The following is a 23,164-nucleotide window of genomic DNA, read 5'->3' as shown; positions in this document are numbered from 1 at the left end:
GAACCTGTCCTCCCACATAATGCAAGACCTGGAACGAGAACTCTTCAGCCTCAAATACACATCTTACGGGAACCAAAGTCCAGGTACCTGGCTTGTCTCCTCTCCGCCCCCACTTCTCAAGAAGCCACAAGAACCGTTCCCCATGTCAGCTCGGCATCGTAGCGCAAAGGGGAAAGCCATTTAAGGCAGACAAAGGTTGTATGAAAATATAATTCTGCTTTTGTTAGCAGCCATCAAACTCTAAAAGGCGCCGCTTTTGTTTTCTTGTAACGTTGTGAAAACCTCATGTCGGATCGAGAGCTGCGGTCCTCACGACTAATCGCTTCTCCTTTGTGTTTTTAGATTATAGGGGCAATTAGTGTTGTCAAAACCTCTGGCAATTCTCTTTGCTCTTGACAGGGTGTCAGTCCGCCGGGCGAGAAATGGAAGGTGTTATAACTCTCCGGTAATTAGAATGCCTCTGATTTGAAAATGCCAGCAAACGTGTATCAAATAGGATGCGCTGCGTGGTGGTTGGGGCGGGGGAAGACGTTTGGATGGGGGATGCAGATGAGCGATTAATTATAGGCTCTCATTCCGAGCATGTTGCCAGCTAATGAATGGCAAAGGGAAATTAGCGTGAGGCTTAGCTCCCCAGGAGCGGGCACCGACCCTGTGCTCTCACTTATCCTGGTGCCGCCACTGCATGGATTTGTCTCTCTAAATCTCCAAGTTTCCACTGTTGGGTGAGAGAATGCCCAACTGGTCAGATCCTCTACCGGGCTAGGGAGAGTGGTGACACCAGCTTATCAAACTGGTCATCTCATCTAATTCCTAGAGGAACATATTGAGGCCCCCTCAGTGATACGTTTTGGTCTTGTGACCAGTGTTTGCAGATGTCCCAATGGCGGGAGGACTGTGCAGCTATTTGCAGGGACTAATTTAGCACTTACTATTTCTGTGTGTGTGTTACCGTAGCACCTAGAAGCCCAATTCATGGCCCAGGACCCTGCTCTGCTAGGTGCTGTACAGTCACAGAACCAAAAGGCAGTCCCTGCCCCCGCAGTCCTTGCACTTTTCCTCCCAGAGCGAGGAGGGCAAGCAGTCCGGCTTCTGCCCGGGTGAAGCGCTCCTGTGGCCTTGATTTCCTTGGCTGACTTTCATCCAAGATGCCTCAGTTGCAGCCTCTGGGTGAGCATGCAACAATTAATAAATAACTTTACAAGAAGTCAGCTGAGAGAGAGAGATCTGAAATGACAAATGAAACTCGGCCCACCCGGGACACTTCCCTCTAGCAAAAAGTCTGAGTAAATAGATAAGCCTTGCAACCTTTCTCAAAGGTCAGCAAACTCCGGCTCAGTTGGACCAATAGGGTGGAAGGGGAGCAAATTCCATGGAGGGTAGCCCCCTCCATGAGCTCTGCTACCCCTGGCTCCGCCCAGCTGCTGAAATGAGCTTTAAGGGAAGAAGCAGGTCTCTTAAGTAGGTGGGGTCCATATTGTGGAGATCAGGCATGAACGGGGACTCTTGGGTTCTGTTTCTAGCTCTGGGAAGAAGTGTGCTGAAGTGATTAGAGCTGGGAGCCAGGACTCCTGGGTTCTGTTCTCAGCTGTGCCGCGAAGTGACCATAAGCAAGTTGCTTCACCTCTGCGTGTCTGTCAAATGGGGCTAGTGGTTATCTGCCTCTGAGACACTTGATTGCAGACAGCTCTGCCAATACCTTCAGATATACCTGGAAACATATAACAGGTCACCTGTTGCATAAAAGAAGCACAGGTTGCTGTGAATAATCAAGCCACCTTGCTCTCCAAACTCCAACCCTTCCTACTTTACGCGTGGGTTGTTCTTTGCAGCACCCTGGCAGCACAAATCCTAATGAACACATGTCCGGCCCTGTTTGAAAAGGGGGGTGGGGGGAGGGCGCACATCAAATACCCTCAGCCGCAGTCCCTGGAAGAGTTAGGCTCCCATCAGGCCCCGGTTGGAGCCGCTCCCTTTGTGGTGGGGAGGGGGTTATAGTCTGCGGTTGACATGGCCTCGGGCAAGTTAAAAGGACTTGCGGGAGGCGGGGGGGGAGGCCTCATTCACTCGCAGGTTTAAAAAGTGTAAATGGAGGGTTTTGAGGCCAAGCGCCTCCTACAGACGAGAATAGGTTACTGCAGCTCTCTCCCAAGAAGGTTGCTAGAAATGCCTAACAGTGCTGGGCGTGAGCAGCTACTTAGCGGTCAGGGGCCTGTGCTTTATTTCAGCTGCTCCCTGCCTGGCTCAATCTCCCCCTACAAGGCTGGGACCAAAGTAGGAGGTAACTCACCACCACCTGGAACTGAGATCTCCTCTCCCTATGCCCCACATGTGCTCTGCCTCCAGTAGGACCAGAGAGCGAGGAAAATCTTCTGCCCGATTTTCCCCTCCTGGTAACCCGGCCCTCAGCTATCGCAGGGTCACTTTGGCTAAGACCAATCTAGCATGGAGCCTCCTTGGAGAGGCAGGCTTCCCTGCTCTGGCCAGCCAAGGTTACCTGCTTTCATGGTTGGAGGGCATCGAGGAGAGTTGGTTTAGGTGGAAGAGATTTTCTGCAGATGTCCAGGGAGGGCTCGTGCTGAATGCATTTCCACTTAGAGGCGAACATTGCAGGGTTAACATGGAATGTACAATAGCTTTACATTCCATTCCCAGGTGCTGACTACAGCTCACCCCCCTGGGCCAGCATTGCAGGGTCAAACCCCTGGAAACTATTCTGGGGTGATGTCTGCCCTCTGCCTGGATATGGGGGTGGGCGATAGGGGGCTCTGAAATTTTCAGGATCCCCCCCCATTTTTTCTGGCTCTTAACTTGTCTGGGGCGAAATTAGTTTCCAGAGCAAATGCCCAGGACTTGACGTCCAGCATTATCCCAAATCACAGGGGGCGTTCTAATATAACAGAAGTCCTCTAGCCAGCTCTCCTAGCCCACCCGGTCCTTGGCATGGTAATTATGGGTTACTAATGTCAGCTGTAAATAATGGTTGGATAGAGATGATTGATACGTTCCTCATGTCTCTGCAAAGCCTGATAACTTCTCCACGGTCTGATTTTTAGAAGTATTTTGGCTACCAGTGTCCCCTTCCTTTGGGAGGAGGGATAGCTCAGTGGTTTGAGCATTGGCCTGTTAAACCCAGGGTTATGATTTCAATCCTTGAGGGGGCCACTTAGGGATCTGGGGCAAAAATCAGTACTTGGTCCTGCTAGTAAAGGCAGGGGGCTGGACTCAATGAGCTTTCAAGGTCCCTTCCAGTTCTATGAGATAGATATATCTCCATATATTATTAAATATTATTCCCTCCCCCTTTTTCTTTCTAGTTCTCTCTCGCTCCCTCCTTTAAGTTTAGATCGGTGCCTTGAGAAGGGATGCAGCACCCAGCACCTGTGCTGTGAAGCCCTGTGCCCAGCTCGGGTGCCTGCCATGAGTGAGATTAATTAGGACTGTGGTCCGTGGAGCATTTAAGTGTGGCTTATGGAGAGCTGGTTGGCCCATACGATGCTTCCTCCTCCTTTCTTAGTGGCTAAATCATATTAAAGGAAGCTTTAAAAAGATCACCAGTGGGGAGGGTGGGGGAACTGCATGGCAGCCAGTGGGGAGGGGGGAAGGTCCACGAGAGAGCCTCTCAAGATGTGTGGCCCATACTCCGAATAAGGCCCTGTGTAAATCACGATTTCACGGAAATCGTGAAATTAGCCCAATTCCGTGCTGCGCACGGAGCCCCAATCCCTGCTTTGGGCTGTGCTAAGCCAGGACAGCTAGCACTGGGTGGTGAGAGACACACCCCCTCGGATAAGCATGGCTAGCCACCGTCCCCTGTCCCCCTTCCCCCCAACCCCGTTGGGATGGGGTCAGCCCATGAACCCCCCCCAGGAGCAGGCCCGAGTGCTGGAAAAGTCGCAGCAGTTCAAGGAGGGACTCGGCAGCCGTACATATCCCATGAAACTCAAAGAATTTGAAGCTGCTTATGACACGTAGCCTGTGAGCTAGAGTCCCAGTGGACTTTGCTGCTAGGAGGGGCTGCTGGCCAAACACTTGACACTCAGGAACTGCAATCTGTTCTGCGCAGGCGCTTGCAGTGGTATCGGAGCACCTGCTCCACTTCCCCCGCGCCCGCCACACACATGCCAGTTACCCGTGGACATCAGGTTGGACAGGAAAGCCACTTTTCCCTTCTGCCTCCACATCAGACCCCGAGCCGCTCGGCTCAGGCAACCCCCAAAGGGGGTGCGCTCACTGAGGGTTGGTCACGAGCTTCTTCCGACCCACTTCCAAGCTCCTGTGAGTGACGACGACCCAGTTTGGGAGCCGCAGCTGCTCTATTTCGGTCGTTTTGGAGCCCGCGCGGACGGCGGTATCCAGGATTGGCATCTCTTGATACCTTTCATGTTGGGATCTGCTGCTCAATACTTTGCCCTTGTTCCCACCTCCTCCTGGCTTATCACCAGTAAAAACTTCTGCTCGCCTGGGGTCAGCGCTCCCCCTCTGCCCCCCGCTGCAGCAGGCTCTCTGACCCGGCCTGCTTCCAACCGCTTCCAACAGCTGCTAGAACCAGTTTGGAAGGTGAAGAGGTGACATTTGATTGACAAGCCCAAATGCCTCCCCTTCCTCCCCTTTCTTCTGGGGCCCCGAGCTTGTTAGGTGTGTTTTAGAAGAGAATTTAAGCAATGAAGGGAAGGGGAAGGCGGGGCTAGGGGTAGTGGAAACGGGCACTAAACTCGCCCTAGAGCTGTTGCAAAAGATATGGGTTGTGGGTCCCCCCTCTCCCCCACCCAGTTGTTGCCAGTACCTTCCCCGCATGCTGCAGTTCAAAGGGTGGGGAAGAGAAGGTCCTGGCTGGAGGGCTGGGTTGTGGGCCCGAAAATGGGATGTTGGGATTCAACACCTGAGCAGTTGACAGCAGTTCACCTGGAAAGGGCCACGGACATCCTGGGCCTCCCTCCCCATTTCTCAGTCATCCTGTCCTCAGATGACCCTGCAAGCAGCCCCCTGCCTTGGTTTCCCTCTTCTGGGCACTTGCAGTTCCCCTCTTCCAGGGGCTAATCACCTGCCTTCAGTCTCCACTGTATGTGATAAGGCAACCCCCACTTCGACTGCTCTCCAGCTGTGGCATTACAAGCATGCTTGCCTTGGTTTCCCCTTTCTTCCAGAGACCCTGGGAACTCCACACAAGCCCTTTTCGGGAGTAATTTATTATAAGAAATCCCACAACCATAATCCAGATTTCCCCAGCACTGACCAAACAGTACATTTACTCATTCTCAACTCCCAACCATCCATCGGGAGGCCAGATACAGCTCCAGCATCTCTCACTATTCCCCAGCTCTCTGGTACAGCTCCAGTGTCTCTCACCATGCCTCACCCTAACCCCTCTAGCTGGGGTGCTTCTCTGCCCTGTTATATTCTCAGGCCTAGCTCCAGCTCTCCCCTGGAGACATGGGTGGGTTCACCCCTCCACCATTCCCCAGCCTTTAGCCCTCCTTGGCCTCTGGCTCCAGCTTTTTGAGTGAAGGATCCACTAGGCTCTATTGCTTTCAGCCCTCTCTGACAGCAGCTCTCTGGGCTGGGGAAGTTTGTAGGGCCCCCCCCCCCCCCCCCCCCGCCTGCCTTCTGCTCTCACCAGCCTGATCTGGCTCCCCTGCTCACTAGAGAGCTCTCCGCATGCTCTCCTGCAAGGGCACCCCTTCCCTGAAGCTCACAGCCAGGGCCGGCTCCAGGGTTTTGGCCGCCCCAAGCGGCGCAAAATAAATAAATAAATAAAAAGCCGTGATCGCAATTGTGATTGCAATCTGCGGCAGAAATTCGGCGGGAGGTCCTTCGCTCCGAGCGGGAGGGAGGGACCGTCTGCCAAATTGCCGCCGAATAGTTGGATGTGCCGCCCCTCTCCGGAGTGGCCGCCCCAAGCACCTGCTTGGCAAGCTGGTGCCTGGAGCCGGCCCTGCTCACAGCCCAGCTCTGCTCTTCTTTTGAGCTCGCTCGTGCTCTCTGTGGACTCTGGGTTCTGGACTCTCCTTTAGGGAACCCCAGTCGCCTGCCTGAGGACTGTGAACTCTGTTGCTTTTGGGCCATCTCATTTGTAACGCTCAGGGCAGCCTTGCCCTCCTCATGACACCAAACTAGGGCACACCTGGAAGAGAACAGCGGGGCCCAATTTCATCGAAGGGGCCAGCTGCCCTGTTACACTTCCCCAAATTGAGGCAGATGGAAAGCACACCAGACCAGCTGGTCCATGCCCAGAATGGGGCAGGGTGGGGAGCTTTAGTTGACCCCAGGGAGGGGCAAAATGGCACCTGCAATCGCCTAAAATAAGATTTGGGCAAGGCTCTGAGTCCCCACAACTTCCTTTGGCTGGATGAGAGTTGTAGCTCCCAGAAGGTGCTCAGAATCTCACAGGATTGCGCCCACTGTGTGCGCCACATTTTCTCCAAATCGTACACCTTGCAGCTCAAGAATCTCTGCCCCCACCTTCCCAATGCATAGCAGCAGTGGGTTAGAGAAGTTCTGGCTACCGGTTCTTAGTAAAAAGTGCCATGAGGACCCTAAAGATGGGTAAACCTCTGACCCCACCCCTCTCTCCCATGGCTTTTGAGATTCAGATAAAATGGAGTCCGGATCCAAACCAGACAGGGTTTTGCTTTTGCAAAACCCAAACCTCTGCTGATTCGAGGGCCTGATTTTAAAGATACAGAGCATCGATTTTTTTTCCCCCCCCCCTTTTACAATTGGATTTATGGGTGTGCAGTGCCTCTGAAAATCGAGCCCTTAGGCAATGACATCAGTGCTTGCAATTTTATCTGGCGATTCATGACGTTTGCTTAACACCTTGGCTCCTGGAATCCTGTGATTACGTGAGAATCTCTACTTTCATTTAAAATGCAAGTAAGATTGTAGCCTTCATGACTGTGGAGGAAAGCTTGAAAACATGACCCCCTTAAAGGCTCAAAACCAAGAAGGGAAATACCCCTTCCCCAAGGAAAAAAAACCCCTATATATTAAAAATCTCATGGCTCTTTTGGGCCTAACTCATGGCCTTTGAATGCTTGGTCTTGGCGATGCTGGCTACATTTTCAAATCCTCTCTGCTAGGTCTGGGACCCAAACCAGTTTTTGAGGGGTTTTGGAGCTGGGCTTAGCAGCCCTATATTGAGGGAGCATCATTCAGGGAACCCCATGTCTGATTTGACTTCAAAGTGGGTAGGACATTCCTAAAGCAGCCCCGGCCCAGCCTACCAAGGCTGGAATTTGGGGGAGGGTTTTTAAGGGCCTGAGTTGGAGGGGAAACTCTGTTTCAGCCTTAACGAGGGAACGGCTGGAGCTTGTAGCTGTAGGCGAGAACTTCTTCCTGCGAACTCAGCGTGGGGTTGTGTTTAACGCGCTCTCGCTCTCTGTCTCCGCAGGTCCCCGTGTCTGTCGCTATGATGTCGCCTCAGATGATCACGCCACAGCAGATGCAGCAGATCCTGTCTCCTCCTCAGCTCCAAGCTCTGCTGCAGCAGCAGCAGGCGATCATGCTGCAACAGGTAGGGCCAGCCGAGGCCTCCTTCCTCCATGTACCCTACGAGGCCGGCTCACTGAGCTCTGCACCCTCCTAAAACATAAAAATAATAAATAAAGAATCCTTGCCCCATGGATGCAAATAGGGTCAGCATCGGCCTGCACTCCACCCCATTCTCTCCAGTGACATTGGCCTCTGTGTCGGGTGAGGCTGCACCCCCTCTAAAACAGTCATGCAAGCAGCCTGGCCCTTTCCCTCTCTACGGCTGTCTCCAGTCCCCCATCTTGCTTGCCCTAGGGATCCCAACCACGTTGGCACCATGGAATGGGAATTATCAATAATCCCACTGCAGCTGGATTCTACTGCAGCATCAAAATCCCCTACAACAGTGTCTACATTAAAACCCGTTCAGGATTTGGTTTTCAGTGGGGAGAGGCCTGAGCCAAAGCCTGATGGGCGGGACCATTTGGATCTGGGGTCAAGCTTCGTGGCTCGCCCTTGTCTCTCTAGTGGGCCCCAAGCCTCAAGCTCGACTCTGGACTCTCCCTGAGTTGGGGCAGGTGTTTGGATCCAGACCCAGACTTAGCAGCTCGGGTTCATTCCTTGGAGTTGAGCTTTCTCTGCATTCCAGAACACACACACACACACACCCCACTCACTCACTCACTCACTCACACTCTGCAAAAAGAGCGGTGGAGGGAAAGAACTCCAAAACACAAGGACGTGGGTAAACATCTCCAGCTGGGGGGAAGGAGGGGGAGTAGGAGAGAAATCCCACAAGCATCTTCCACACCCTTCTCTTGCCTTCTGTACCTGTTTACTCCAAACACGCTGATAAGGATTCAAGGTTGGCCCCAGGGAAAGAACAAAGGGTAAACACTAACCTGGGTGGAGTCCTTCTCGGAGCTTCTTTGGAGCCGGATAAAGAAACATGTTTGACTGCAAATTAAACAACCCAGGCCAGAATAGCTTGCATTCTCCACCAGAAGAAAACCAAACATCACACCTCTCACCTCTTGACCCAATGTTCTCGGAACCCTGTTCAACCGAGTTATAGAGACCTGGTTTTGATTGGCTTTCGGGTAAACAGCTTGGCTTTCCAAACCTGTTCCGCAGACAGAAAAAGCAAAGTTGCTGCTGTCAATTCCTGAGCTGATAAAAGTTTCCCAGCATTCAGCAGAAGCCAAGGGTTTCCCAGCTTTGTGGATGCTTCTTTGTGGCTTTTATGGAAAACAAATCCATCAGGAACAGTTTATTTGGAGACGGGAGTGGGAGGAGGAGGGAATCTTAGAGCTGGAATTTACCTCTGCCTGAAAATCCAAAATATGGAACAAAAGCACCTTTTATCAGATGATCTTAAAGTGCATTACAAGCATTAATTAAGCTTCCTGTGTAGTTGTTGTTGTCCCCATTTTACAGATGGGTAAACTGAGCGGAAGTGGCTTTCTGGGGATAGAACCCACGTGTCCTGGCTCCTAGTCTCCTGCCCCAACTGCTGCTAGACCACAGCTCCTGCCAAAGTGAGAACAGCCAGTCTAATCTGGAGGAAGAAAAGCAGCATGCAATAGAAATATTACTCAGAAAGGCTAGGAGTGCATTCTTGAGGCTTATACAAGCCAGAAGAAAGGGGGAAGAGACTTTCCTGTAGCACCCTTCCATCATCACCATAGTATTTCAGCCTCTCTGCCCTAACGCTAGCCATTATGAGTGAGTCACCTTTACTCATGGTGCTGTTTGTTCTGGGAACACGTCTCATTCTCATTGATAGGCTGTTTTAATTTGACTGCTGCTGGGGCCTGCACGTCAATCTCAGCCACACCCTTTGGCAAAGCATCGTGTGGGGCTTAGAGGGGGGGAGGGTACTTCTGCTGGCTAGAGCAGAAGGTTGGGAGTCAGGACTCCTGGGTTCCATTCCCTACAGTATCACGAGCTCACGGTGAGACCTTGATTAAGTCAGTCCACCTCCTCACACCTCACTTCCCCCCTCTAAAACGCAGATCACTAATTGCTGATACCTACGATAATACTGAATTAAGTACATGTTTGTCACTGCACCTAGCAAAATGGGGCCCTGACCTGGTTGAGGCTTCTAGGCCGTACCCTAATACAAATGATGATTAATAATAAGCAAGGCTTAATTAGTATATGTAAAGGGCTTTGAGAGCTTCAAGTGAAAGACACTTGAGAAGGCGTATTATTTATTTATTTATTTATTTATTTATTGTGAATTTTAATTATCCCAGGGAGTCAAAATCTTGATTGTGGGTCTCACGTCTACCGTGGAGTTGGGCAAAGAGCATCAGACTGCCAGTGCTGTCTTTAAATAGCTGAAACGTTCTTTCACCTGACTTTAGGAGCTGGGTATTTAAGCAAACCAACAAACATCGTGAGCCTGGCAGTAACATGGCCAGAGCTGGCAGCCTTGTGCTAAGCCCAGTTTAAGAACCTAAGTGGTTAGGCCTGGGCAGGATCTTCTGGCTGCCTCCCTGATGTGTGCTGCTTTCTGCTCTCCCTCCCCTCAGCTGCAGGAATACTACAAGAAGCAACAGGAGCAGCTTCACCTGCAGCTATTGACACAGCAGCAAGCCGGAAAGCAGCAACCCAAAGAGGTGAGCTCGCCCATACAGGTTCGGGGCACAGACGCAGGCACAGATCGGAACTGCTGCAAGCCAAAGGGGAGGGAAAAGGCGTGGCATGTGTAAATCTTAGGGTAGCCCGCTGGCAGGCATGTCGGTGGAGGGAGGGGCCCAGGGGATAGGGGCATATGGTTATGGAGGTGGATGGATAAATGAGGTGCTATAGGGCTGGGAGGGTGGGGCAGCTGGACCTAAGCCACCTGGGACACCTTTTCTTGTGGTTACCCCTATCATAAAATTCCACATCATATGCGTAACCCTGTAGCTCACAGTGCATCATTACTGGATGATGCATCTATAAAACATGCCTGGAGTGTGGGAGGTGATGAGGTCACTTGGGTGTGAGAGCAGCGGTGTCCATATGCCGTGTCCAGCATAGGAACGTCTCTCCCTCGGGGAGCTCTCCGTACAGTCCGACCCACAGTCCATGTCATGCCGGAGGCTTCTGTGCAAGTGGAATATGTTGGAGGGCCGGCAGCATTGTGCTTCCGCCCCTTCATCCAGAAGGGATCTTTTCAAGAAGAGGAGAGGAAACATCTTTTCTTTTCCCCTCTCCCCCGTGAGTCCCTAAGAGCCAAGAGCTGAACCGCTGGAGTTGGCGACCATGAGCCATTTTCTCTGACTAATATTAGCTTGAGATAGAGAGGGAGAGTTGGAAATACAAGGCACCAGAGAGAGGCTGAAATTCAGTGTGTTTGCGAGATGCCCCGTCCAACAGGACTCCCTCTTGAGCTGTGCCTGCACTTCACCTTGAGCGTTAGCAGCACTCGCGCGTCAGCCATTACCCATGTGACGAGCACCACTGCGCTCAGGCGAGGAGTTTGTGTGCGGCCAGACCTCAGGAGGAATACTTGAGTGAAAGGTGCACTGAAGACCAGGGCCTGGATGGGGTGGAGGTGACATTTGGAGGACGTGACACCCTAGCCTGGGTTAAGACTGTAGTAGTAATAGAATACTCTTCTATTCCTGGCCCCCGTGGAGGCGGAAAGTGCTGGGTATCTGGCATGGGAAGCCTGTTTTCCTGACATCCCCTGCCCAGTTTTGCAGTTTCGGATTAGTTGGGCTCAGACACTGGGGAGCTTATTATTGAATCTCTTTTGAGATTTCATCCATGGCTAGTGACTGTCTCTCCATTTCCTATCTTCTTCTGCGTAGTGGTTCTGGTCCATGTGTAAGGGACCAGAAGCATGCAGTGGGTGAGGTCGCAGCAGCTATGGGTCCCCCTGATCTGGGACACAAGCTCCCACAGGAAACCACCTTTTCCAGCTCTTGTTGGAACTCTTCCATGTCTGTGGGGTGGGGTGGGACACGTGTTTTGTTCCTTGATTGTGGCTGCCCACTTAAGTAGCCTTGTTAAGGCTTATCTAGACAAGGGGGAATATGCACTGGTATTCTCTACTACCTCTAATGTGCTGTAATGCAAAGGGAGGCAGTGTGGTCTAGTGAATAGGGCAGTGGATTGTGCCTGAAATGACCTGGGTTCTATTCCTACTCTCTGCCTGCTGAGTGACCTTGGGTGAATCACTTCACCTCTTTCTTTCTTTCTCTCTCTCTCTCTCTCTCTCTCTCTTTCCCCACCTGTAAAATGAGCATAAGGCCTCTCTTTTGTATAGCGCTTGGAGATCTGCAGATGACAAACACAGTGTAAAAACTTGGTAGGTATTATTAATACAGGCACGCTGCACTACTGAAAAATGGATCTTGCACTGGTGTGGTTAAAACCCAATAAGTTAGCAGGGTAAGTCGCATCAGTACAGCACATCTACACTGGGCATTTGCACCAATATTACAGTGCCATTGCAAAAACCAAACAAAATACCCAGTACAGACGACGCTTTGAACTTGTAATGTTTTGATGATAGATGTGGTTTCCACAGAGCACCTGCTGTTTCATCACCCACCTCTTGTGAGTACTGGTACATCTAAACTGGAAGGGGAAAAGAAAAAAACCAGGTCCACAGCAGTGAGTTTCAGAGCCCAGATCAGCTGACTTGGGCTCATGGGGCTTGCATTACAGGGCTAAGAATAGCAGTGTAGACATTCCCACTTGGGCTGCAGCTCAGGCTCTGAGACCCGGCGAGAGGGTTGGTATCAGAGCCTGAGCTGGAACATCTGCACTTCTATTTTTAGCCCCGTAGCCAAGTTCCCCAAGCCAGAGTTGGTTGACCCGAGCTTTGAAACTCTCTGCCCCGGGGAGTGGGTGTGTTGGCAGTGTAGACGTACCCTAAGAGACAAAGGGCCCTTCAACACCCGCATATCCCTTCTCTCCTAAACTAGGTCATCCTTCCTAATTCTGGATCCCTGCTGTAACTGAGGTTCACAAGGACCTGGACATTATTAACCAGGATTGTTAAGGAATATTGAGTCAATCTTTAACCAAAGGGTAAAACTGAATTGATCAAACCTCTGTGTAAATCTGGATATGAGAATATATATACATAAATATGTTTTTGTTCTGATAACTTTTGGAATGAATCAATTTTTATGGCTTTTTTTTCCTTAAAACTCCCAGAGAACTTTTTTTCCCAGTTTCTTTAAACTATTAAAAAATGGATTTCCAAAACTGATGTTTTTCAATTTGTGAAATCAAGTTTTCGTTTTTCAATTTTTGGGGGAGGGGAAAACCTACCACATGACTTCAGCTGACCCATCGAAAATGGCATTCGGAAAAGAAATACGTTAAATAACACTCAACCGTCAAATAACGGAAAATGAGATAAACATCAAAAACTGTAAATGAAATTTTTTTGCTGAGAAATGGAAAATATTGAGAAAATCAAAGTTTTTGCGCACACAAAAAATTATTTTCAAAATCAGGCCATTTTGCAGGGAGAAGGGAAATCAAAAAATTTCCACCCGCTCTAAAACTACATCTTGGTTCTATCTGATAAGAAAGCATCTTAAGGTGATTGCAGGATAACTGTGTCACCAGGACCAGTAGGGTCCTGTGTGGGGATAAGAATCCTATTTGTCTTCATTCCTAGAATTCCCCTATCTATCTGGACTCACTCAACCTACCCCCATCTGGGGTGACAGCAGACTTCAGTTGTCTCATTTATTCCAGTTGATGAGTATGAATGAAGGTTTAATCCATTAAAAGGCCCCTTGTCTCTTCTAGTTTGATGACCCAGTCTCTAAGAGTGGAAGAAGTAGAAAGAGAACAATGGTCAGAGGCGTAAGAAGGTGTCCATGTTAACCTAGTTCCATTGGGCCAAAAGCGTCCTCAGAATAATACCCATGGAGGCGATTGCCCTGTTGCCTTCTGTGAAGAGGGCTCTTCACTGTGCATACTTGGTCACGCCAGGCACCACTGTCCTACGCGGTGCAATGGTATCCCCTGTAAGCACTAACTCAATGAGAATGGGCAGAGGTCCAGGAAAAGCTGACCTGCCTCTCAGGAAGGTGTTTGGTGACAGCTGGCATGGAACCTGCTTTGGCCGTGATCTTGCTGGAGTTGAAAATTTAGAGCCACGTGCGCCCGTCTGATTGAAAACCTGTGGGGAAAGACTGATAGCCTGAGAAATCAGCTGGGCACAAGGGCTGTGGAGTTGACACGTGGCCGTGCCGTCTAGTGTCCAACACCAACCTAGATACAAACACCTGTAAGAGACCCAGTGTGGACACCTCACTGGTGAAGATGCAAAGCTTGTCTGCAATCACAACCCCCCACAGATGTGAGATGAAGCCCGCCCCATGTGTTACGTGCAGGTGGTTCTTGTATGCTCAGGAGTCCACTGAAGTGTGAATATTCTCCCCGCTCTGAGATGTGAGCCCATTGTGAGTTAGGCCTTGTCTACACTAGGAGGCTTTTTCCAGTATAGTGACACCGGTATAGCAATAATGGCATAACCCTCTACTGTTAGATCAGTATAAAAATGCTTAGGTTGGTATAGTTTGTCGATCTGTTGTGTCTGTGGGCTTTTACCAGCATAGCTAATCTAGTAACAAATCACACATAGCTATGGCAGGACATCTGTAAGTGTAGACGAGCCCTTACTTTTGGGGTAACTTCTCCTCCGCACTGTTTGATGTCACATGCCAGGATCTGGCAAATTGCTGGCTTAGTGCTGGCTTGCTGGAACCATCCGTGGAGTATTGCTACTCTGTTTATTCCTTATATTTCCATTAGCCCCGGTCTCTCATTTCATCTACAGTAGAACCTCAGAATTCCGAACACCTCGGGAATGAAGGTTGTTCGTTACTCTGAAATGTCGGTAACTCTGAACAAAACGTTATGATTGTTATTTCAAAAGTTTACAGCTGAACATTGGCTGAATACAACTTTGAAACTTTACTATGCAGAAGAAAAATACTGCTTTCCCTTTATTTATTTTTTTTAGGCAAAGTGGAGAATTAAGTTAGTGGTAGGGGTTTAGGGTTTGTGCGTCCTATACAGCATTGGCATTCTATTCCCAGAAGACCACTTTGAAAGTCTTCTCAGAATGGCTGAATTGTTAAATGATCTCATGCGTATTCTGCGTGTTTGAGGTTTGTTTCTCTTTTTAAAAAAAAATGAAATAATTTGTCTTTATGTAGTATGGAACAAGGTTTGTTCTGGACTGCTCCCACATTTCTGGGACTGGATGACAAGAGATGGATCACTCGATAAATTGCCCTGTTCCGTTCACTCTCTCTGAAACACCTGGCGCTGGTCACTGGCGAAAGACAGGATACTGAACTAGGTGGACCATTGGTCTGACCCAGCATGGCCATTCTTATTTTCTTACGTTATGTACAAGCCACATCTCCGTTGGCATCTGTGAGGAGCTTTTTGTTGGTCTCCTGCATAGGGGTTGCTTTTGCGCCATCTTTTGGTATGGCAAGACCACGGGAATATATGCCCCAGAAGTCCCCTTCAGCAGCCCATCCCTGTTCAGCAAAGCACACACTTAACTTTGGGCATCTGCTCAAGTCCCCTTGACTTCAGCGAGACTTAGGGTATGTCTACATAACCGACGCAGTGCTTTAACGTGGCTGTGTAGTCGCGGCTCCAGCGCTGGGGGAGAGCTCTCCCAGCGCTGTAATAAAACCACCTCCGTGAGGGGAATTTCTGCCAGCACTGTGAGCCTGGCTGTTTTTTCACCCCCCTGAGCGAAGAAAGTTTCAGCGCTGTAAGTGGCAGTGTAGACAAGGCCTTAGAAGTGAAACGTGGTTGAGTGATTTACTGAATGAGGCTGTACTTAAGTGGGTGTCTAAATGCTTTGCAGAATTGAGGCCTTAGGGCCTGAGCCAGTGACTGATCAAATCAATGGAAAGACTCCCATTGACTTCAATAGGCTTTGACTCAGGCCCTTAAAGGAGAACTATAGAAATGTAAGGCCGAAAGAGGTCATCTAGTCGATCCCCTTTATTGTTGTAGCATTGACCTACAAGGTGGAGGGGTCAGACTTGATCCAAACTACATCCTGGTGGCTGAAATATCCAGATATGCTCAAGAAACCCAAGAGGCTTAAATCTGCGTTTCTCAGAGCAGCTTTTCCCATTGGCCACAGACATTATATTGCAGTACCTCTACTGAGCTCTGGCAAAGGGCTCGCCTAGGCATTTAACTCCGTTTAAAAAGCTGCTTATAGATTATTAATTAATGATCCAACAGGAATCGATGTCTTCTTGTTTTCTAAGGATTCCTTAAAATTAATACTGTTTTTGGGGAGGATTATTCAGTATATGCTAAGTAATCAAAGAGGTGCATGTGTATGGAAAAATACTCTCCTAAACACCATGAAGCCTGCCTGCAAACTCAGCAAAGAGGTTTCCAAAGGGATCCCAATATGGAAAGGAGAGTTGCAGCAAGGAAAGGGCTCTGCACCAGTGCCATGAGTGACCGACAAAAACAAGTTGGCTGGGAAAGGAAGAGCTTTGAAATTAAGGGCAAAGCGGGTGTGTTAGGGATATTTTGAACTGGTCTGAGCACAAAGAATCGCAGCTTGGAAATGGGCCTTGGGACCTGTTTCACGATCAATATACCACCTGGTAATGGTGCAGTTCACTCTTGTGCACAGGGCCAGCACCAGTCTGATGCCTCACTTAACATGGCAGGCACCTGTTGTCTTACAGCTGCGTAAGTTGTGCATAGGCCATGGGGTGGTCCCCTTCTGAATAGAGATCAATTTCACAAAGTGAATCAGGGTGGCGGCCATTAAAAAGTCACCATTTGCCAACAGGAAGCACTTGGTGGTAAACTGTGAACTGTAAACATTGTTTGCCAAAAGGAAGGGGGAATAAATGCATTATCACAAATACCGCCATGTAGTAGCTGTTGGCCGGTGCTGTCTCCTTCATGGCAACCATGGTAGTATTTAATTATGAACCCCACTACAATGTTTGTAAACTGAGCGGCTTCTTTCCCTTCAATTGAGTTCATGGATTAGTGTGGTGTGACTCTAAGTTATCGACTTGTCTTCGGGGGTCGGGGGATCAGCAGGTGGGCATCTCTTTCTGCCTGGGTCTTTGTATTGTGTAATGAGGTTCAGAACAGGTAGCAGCCTGCCATGCAGGAGAGTTTCAGATCTCTGCAGGCGGAAAAGTGGAACCAGAGCATAGTTGGAAACCTCCTGAGGAGTGGGGGAAGAACAGGAAAAGAGGAGGATGGAGGAGAGCGCAGGAAAGCATGTCGGGACTATATCCTGTCCGGGCGGATGCAGTGATGTACCATATGTATCTCTTCCAGAGGTCACTTGCAGTGACCTGGGGGACGGACCTTGGGAGTTTGAGATTTGAATACAGCAGAGTCTGCTGTCTCAATTTCCTTGTTTTGTACCAATGGGGTGAGAGCGAGCAGAGAGCGGTGGGTGAGAGCATGAGAGAGACCAGGTGTGCACACTGGAGGAAATCATGAGATGACCCTGTTGTCCAGCTGAGTCAGGAGTTGGGCTGGATTTTCCACCTCTCACATTGAAATAAGACTAAGACGTCTTGTAATGCTGACCCTCTAAGCAAAGCTCTGAGTAGTTTTATTTTCATGGGGTGGGCAATTTATAGCATTCGTATCTTCCGCTTGGTAAGCGCGGGCAAAGCAGAAGTGATGTCCAGGCAGGTGTAATTTTCTTGCCACTGTCTTTTGACGTAAAGCTGCTCTAAACAGAGCCAGGGCAAGGGTAGACCCAGCAGTCCCTATTGTTACAAATTTGGTCCCTTTGTGCTTCCAAAGAACACGGGAGGGAGAGGGGGATTTTTTTTTCTTTTTTAAACGGCGTCGCCTCTCCAGCAGTGGCCCCTGTGTAGTGGCTGATATTGTACAGCTTGGCGGGGCGGGGGGAGGCAGCGCGCAGGGATTGGCTGGCAAGTAACCTAGGCGTCAGATTAATGAAGTGCTCCTGTCAGTCCAGAGTGTCACGCCGAAACTCCTCTTGATGTGCTCATAAATCAAAGTGACGGCGCCTGTTACCCCAGTAGCTGCACCCACTCAGCTGCGTCTAATGTAAACAGAGTGCAGACAAAATGCGTTAAGGAACTCGGACCCCGTTGCTGGGGAGGAGTACGGGGATCACGGGGGCGATGGGGAGGGACAGGATCCTGGATTGTTCCCTACTAGCCCCCCCTTTTCATCTCCCCACCCCCACAACACGAGAGAACGGAGCGCCCCAATGGGTGCTGGTGACTGGCAGAGTGCAGCTCAGGAATTACTTTCTTTGTGTTTGAGATTTTTATCGGTGGGCAGATAAGCTTCATACTTCATTGGTTCTATCAAGAGCGTGCCGCGGATGACCTCTGAAAGTGAAAGTGTCCAGAGAAACCCACAGACTATGGCAGCCGCACATCTTGCAGTGGGGGAGGGAAGGACGCAAGCGGCCAGGCAACACCAGAAGGAAACTTTATTTTCCCTGGCAGAATGTATTACCCGCTCCCTACTGCTGTAAGAGGGAGATGGAGGGATGTGGCTTGCTGGAGGGCAAAAGGGTGGGGGTAGAGGGTATAGCTGGGTGTGGGGGGCTATTTTTTTTTTGTTTTGTTTGTCTTTTGCGGAATTTGTGCTATATATAACATATTTGCAACTAACCCACCTGATTTTGGGCAGGGGAGGAGGCTGGGCTATTAGAAACCCTACATAAGAACGGCCGTACTGGGTCAGACCAATGGCCCATCCAGCCCAGTATCCTGTCTTCCAAAAATGGCCGATGCCAGGTGCTTCAGAGGGCACAAACAAGTAATCATCAAGTGATAAAACCATCCAAGACTCATGAAGCGTTTTGGGGCACACGTGGCCCAAGCACCAGCCAAAGGCCCCATGGGATTATTAATTTTGAATGACATTGAAGCCAGACAAAGCTGATGTGACTTTACACACGCGCGCACACACACACCACGCTCAGCAGTTTGATGGTTAAACTGGAACTGAGTGTGACTGGCCTAAAAATGGCCATGACACCTCCCCTCCCAAAGGGCAAAGGTTAGTATTTATTCAGTGCAGCTGTGGTTTTTAGAGCAGGAGACTGGGAGGCAGGACTCCTGGGTTCCGTTCCCAGCTCGTACCCCTGATCTCGGGCAAGTCTCTTCTCTGTGTGGCCGTCTGTAAAATGGGTGCGATCCTCCAGTGCCCCACACAGGGCTGTAGAGTCGGAAGTACTTTGAGATCCCCTGCTGACAGGTGCTGCGGAGAAGTGGTCTCGCCCTGCTGATTTTGTGCGTTGAGTTTCTTGCCCATATACATGCCGGAGGCCCGTGGGAGATGGTGCCACAGCTGCTGCTGCCCCCGCCAGGGTTCCTAGGACTCTGGAGCAGGTAGATGGAAAAGATAAAGAGCCCTATTGAGTTATGAGGTGAAAGTGATTTGCCCCGGGGATCCTAATGACTTAATCCGCTCCCAATTTCCTTCTGTTTTACAGCCTGGAAGTTGAGTGAATGAGGCAGTGTTCAGGTGGCCTGATGTAACAGGCAGGAACCTGTGCTTGCCGAAAGGCCCATGGGGAAGGGAGAAAGTAAACTCTGGCTGCCGTTGGTAACAAAGGCAAGGGCTGGGCTCCCCGCCCTCCTCTCCAGGTCTGTGTGTGTGCGTCTCACACCCCCATAAAACTCTTCCCAACGCGAATGACTGTCTGGCAACCACTGAGCGCAACTTCTGCCTCCTTTGGGGCTTTCGGGGATCCGCTCTCCTCGTATCTTTTCCCCACCAAAGTGCTGTGAAGATAGTCTTCCCTGGTCTCCTGGCTAGGAGTCTGTCTCACCCCCAGCATTCCTGGCCTTGCCTTGAAGTACACCAGCTACCTTTGGGTGCCTGGGAGACAGCGCACACTAGAGTTAAATAATAAAAATAAAAAAATAATAATGGAGATATCCCATCTCCTAGAACTGGAAGGGACCTTGAAAGGTCATTGAGTCCAGCCCCCTGCCTTCACTAGCAGGACCAAGTACTGATTTTGCCCCAGATCCCCAAGTGGCCCCCTCAAGGATTGAACTCGCAACCCTGGGTGTAGCAGGCCAATGCTCAAACTACTGAGCTATCCCTCCCCCAGAAATGAAGAAAATGAAGGGTTTTTTTCTCCAAAAGGAGATCACTATAGTCTGTGCCTTTGTCACCAAGCGCAGGGAAGCCCCGAGACTTGGGGGATAAAGCCCTGTTGATTTCTCCTTCGGGAACCATCCTGGCCAGGAGATGTGCAAGACGGGGTCTCGTCCGTCTCTGACTCAGTGATTGAGAACTAAAGATCTAAATACCCTACTATTCTTCAAGGAAACCCAAAAGCTCACCATGCTTTGCAGATGCTAATGATTAATCCTTATCCCAGTTGTAGATGGAGAAACTGAGGCACGGCAAAGTGAGTGACTTTACCAGTGAGAGACAGTGAGTACTGGTGACAGAGTCCAGGGCTTCTGGTTCCCAGCTATGCTGTTTAACCGCCCTCCTGCTTGCGGTCAGAAGCTTCCGGGTTTATCTCAGTCGTGTCCAAAATGATCCAAACCTCTTGCACCTACCTGGGAATTTTCCAGGAAGAGTCTTTCCTCCCAAGATTTACCACGTGTCTCAGCTCCTGGTTAGAAGCTCAGGGTTTAGTTCAGGTTTCGTGGGCAGAGGTTCAGTTTGGATCAGTTCTTCATGCTCAGTATAAGGCAGGGCTCTAAGCTGTGAATCCTCACCCAACCTTATTATAATTATAATTTATTATCAGTATTACCTCGGCGCGTAGGAGCCATAGCCATGGACTGGGGCACCGTTGCGCTAGGCGCTGTACAAACACAGAACAAAGGCGGTCGAAGCCCCCGAAGAGCTTACAACCTAAGTGAGAACATCGACTGTAAAAAGCTTTTTCCTCGGGCCGCCAACTTGCGGGGGGGGAGGTGGGGAGAGGATTGTGAGGTATCTGTGTGTGGATTCAGGTTGGAGCAGTGCTCGAGTGAACTGTGCAGTGAAGACCAGGGCTTGTGGATTTTTACTTCTCCAGGAGCTCCCTGTCTTGGGTTAATGTGTATCTGAGGTGAGAGAAGATTTCTGGAGCAGCAACTGGAAGTTTCCCAACTTTCTCTGCCCTCAGAGAGGCAAAGCCTACTTAACACCTGACATTGGCCCGCCTGTGTGCTGACAACAGGTCCAAGGAATCCAGAATTCGAAGGGTTATGGCAAAGCTCATGGCTGTGATGTGAGTGGGCAGGTACAGACAGACTCCCTCTCTCCCACCCTGCCACAGATCAGCGGCTGCCCTTTCCCTCCTCCCCTGTTACTTCTCCCCCTCTAGTTACTTTCTTGTCACCTCCCCAGAGATGGCCCCAGCCTAGCAGGGTTATACCAGTTAGAGCCGTGGTTCTCAACCAGCACACCACTGCAGCCCATGTGACATCCTCAGGGCCATACGGGTAGTATATATGTTGTGTGGATGCAGCCCATGTAAACACAGAGAGCTGCCTTTGTGGCCTACAGTGGTAATAGGTTGAGAACCACTGAGTTAGTCAGCTGATAGGTGGGTGTCTTATCTGAGCAGTACAGTCTGTGGTCTTCCAGGCAGCTGCTTTACCTTTCTGTGTTTGTCTCTGCACCTGCGGGCTGGGAATTGGGGGCCTGGGTTCCATCTCCGGGGTGTAAAATTAAAGGGGTGGGGGGACCAAAGACTGGCAATGCACGTGATTAGGGGCTTGGAACACTGCAACCTGAACAGCAGGTATAAAGCGTGTGCTTGCCCACCCTACAGCACAGCTGAACCTTGCCTTTGTTTTGTATCTGTGCAGTACCTAGCACCATGGGATCCTTGGCCAGGACTGGGGCGTCTAGGCACTGCTGCAATACAAATAATAGCATACAGTATTAACAGATGGGATAGAGAAGGGAGATCAGGAACCTCCACTTCCCCCGTCTCATCAGTCAAGAACATGGGAACGTTTGATGCAACTGTGAGGTGGCACCTTCAAAAATTGAGCACAGGGAATACAATTACACACAGAGCCTGTGGAACTCATTGCCACAAGTTAGCCTGGAGGCCCATGAGCTGAGCAAGATTCAAGAAGAGGTTAAACACTTGTATGAACAGCAAGGCTATCCAGAGTTACAACCGTAAATACTCAAAGAGGAGCGGGGGAGAAATCAGTTTAGCAAGGAATACAAACGGTCCTGTTACAGGCCATAAGCCAACTGTTTGCCCCAGGAGATTAAGTGGACATTTCCTAGAAGCCAAGTTCTTATACGTTATCTTTTACGGCAGTGCGTAGGCACCAGCCAAGAAGGGGGCCCCACTGTGCCAGGTTCTGTACAAATTGTCCAACAACTACCTGACAGCAGGCTTGTGATGCTTAAATAGCTAATTATTTGGTAAAAATAATTATTTCTCTGTAAAATGGGGATGTTATTTACCCACCTTGGCCTCTTTCTAGCCCTGGGAAACACCCCTGGTAACCGTGGTTGTAATATAGGGTTAATGATAACTTTGCCTTCTTTGCAGGAAGCTCAACGGGCTAATGTTTCTAAGGTGTGTGGAGAGCCTCGGCCAGCCACCGAATAGCAGTGCAAAGCAGCGGTAGTGTTTTTTATCCCCCTGTGTGATCCCAATGCACAGGCGTTGGAAATACTCATCGAACAGATGGAGCTGGAGCGCTCCGTTCTCTAAGCAAGCACACACTCTCTCTCCTCCCTCTTTTTTTTTTTTTTTTTTTCCTCTCTTCCTTCTCCTCCTCTTCCGATAGATCAAAGACTCTGTCTTGGCTACATGCTGACTGGCTACCGAGGACCAGCGATTTAGGACAAAGGTCTGTGCTGACCAGGCGTAGGGCTGATGCCGGGATCCGGCACTCCGTGCTGCTCAGCGGGGCCCTTATTCCCTGCAAGGCCTCGGTTGCAGTGTCGAAAATAATGTTTTGATTTTTTTTTTTCCTTTTGTCTCCTAGCAGCCATTAGGGAATAAACAGCTGGCGTTCCAACAGCAGCTACTGCAGATGCAACAGCTGCAGCAGCAGCACTTGTTAAACCTTCAGCGACAAGGGCTGGTCAGCCTTCAGCCGGGACAAGGCACCGTTCCCCTGCAGACCCTTCCACAAGGTAAAGCGCGTGGCAAACCTCCTCGCTCTTGTTCTGTCCTTTAAAGCCCGAGCCCTCTGCTCCAGTCGGCCTGGTGGGCGTTACCCATGTGTAGCAGCTACAAACGCAGCCTCCGAGCTCTTAGGCTTTTAGTAGCAACTGGGTGGTTTTCGGTGCACTTTAGGCCTGGTTGAGTCAGTCTCTCTCCAGCACAATCATGGGCTATACAGGAGCGGTAACAGTGATTCATAGAATCAATAGCCGTAAAATTGCACAGGAGCAGTTGAGGTATATTCTATAAGTTCAGGGCCCAATCCTGCTGCCAATGAAGGAGGCGATGGGAGTTTTGCCTTTAACATCAGTGGGAACAGGACTGGGCCCTGAGTTTGCGTATATGGTTCCTGTTGTTTAATGCCCTGGCTGATAGAGGTTCCTGTGTGGGGTTGGTGGTACAGGCAGACGCTGGGAACGAGGGATGTGTGCCCAGAAGGCAGAGTTCTTATGCCTGGAGAATGAATGCCCTGTTTGTCTGTGGAGGGGTGGCCCATGTGGGTGAAGGGCAGAGGCCAGAGCAAGGCATGATTTCCCCCAGATTCACTCA

General features: G+C 50.1%; 1 protein-coding gene across 5 annotated transcripts in view; it reads left to right on the top strand.

Moving 5' to 3' along the window:
- The window catches only part of FOXP4 (forkhead box P4), a 144,610-nt gene that overhangs the window by 79,621 nt on the left and 41,825 nt on the right, over positions 1-23,164 (top strand). For 3 of the 5 annotated variants that reach the window (XM_054025523.1, XM_054025520.1, XM_054025519.1), the window contains 3 exons: positions 7,394-7,516; positions 10,014-10,100; positions 22,434-22,584. In XM_054025523.1, coding sequence (XP_053881498.1) covers positions 7,394-7,516; positions 10,014-10,100; positions 22,434-22,584 — 361 coding nt within the window. The remainder of the gene's footprint in view (positions 1-7,393; positions 7,517-10,013; positions 10,101-22,433; positions 22,585-23,164) is intronic. The other 2 variants (XM_054025524.1, XM_054025522.1) reach the window with 1 other exon arrangement.

The sequence above is a fragment of the Malaclemys terrapin genome, chromosome 4 (assembly GCF_027887155.1).
Source record: "Malaclemys terrapin pileata isolate rMalTer1 chromosome 4, rMalTer1.hap1, whole genome shotgun sequence".
NCBI classification, from domain to species: Eukaryota; Metazoa; Chordata; order Testudines; family Emydidae; genus Malaclemys; species Malaclemys terrapin.
Note: the sequence above shows the minus strand (reverse complement) of the source record. Positions and strands in the feature narration are given on the sequence as shown.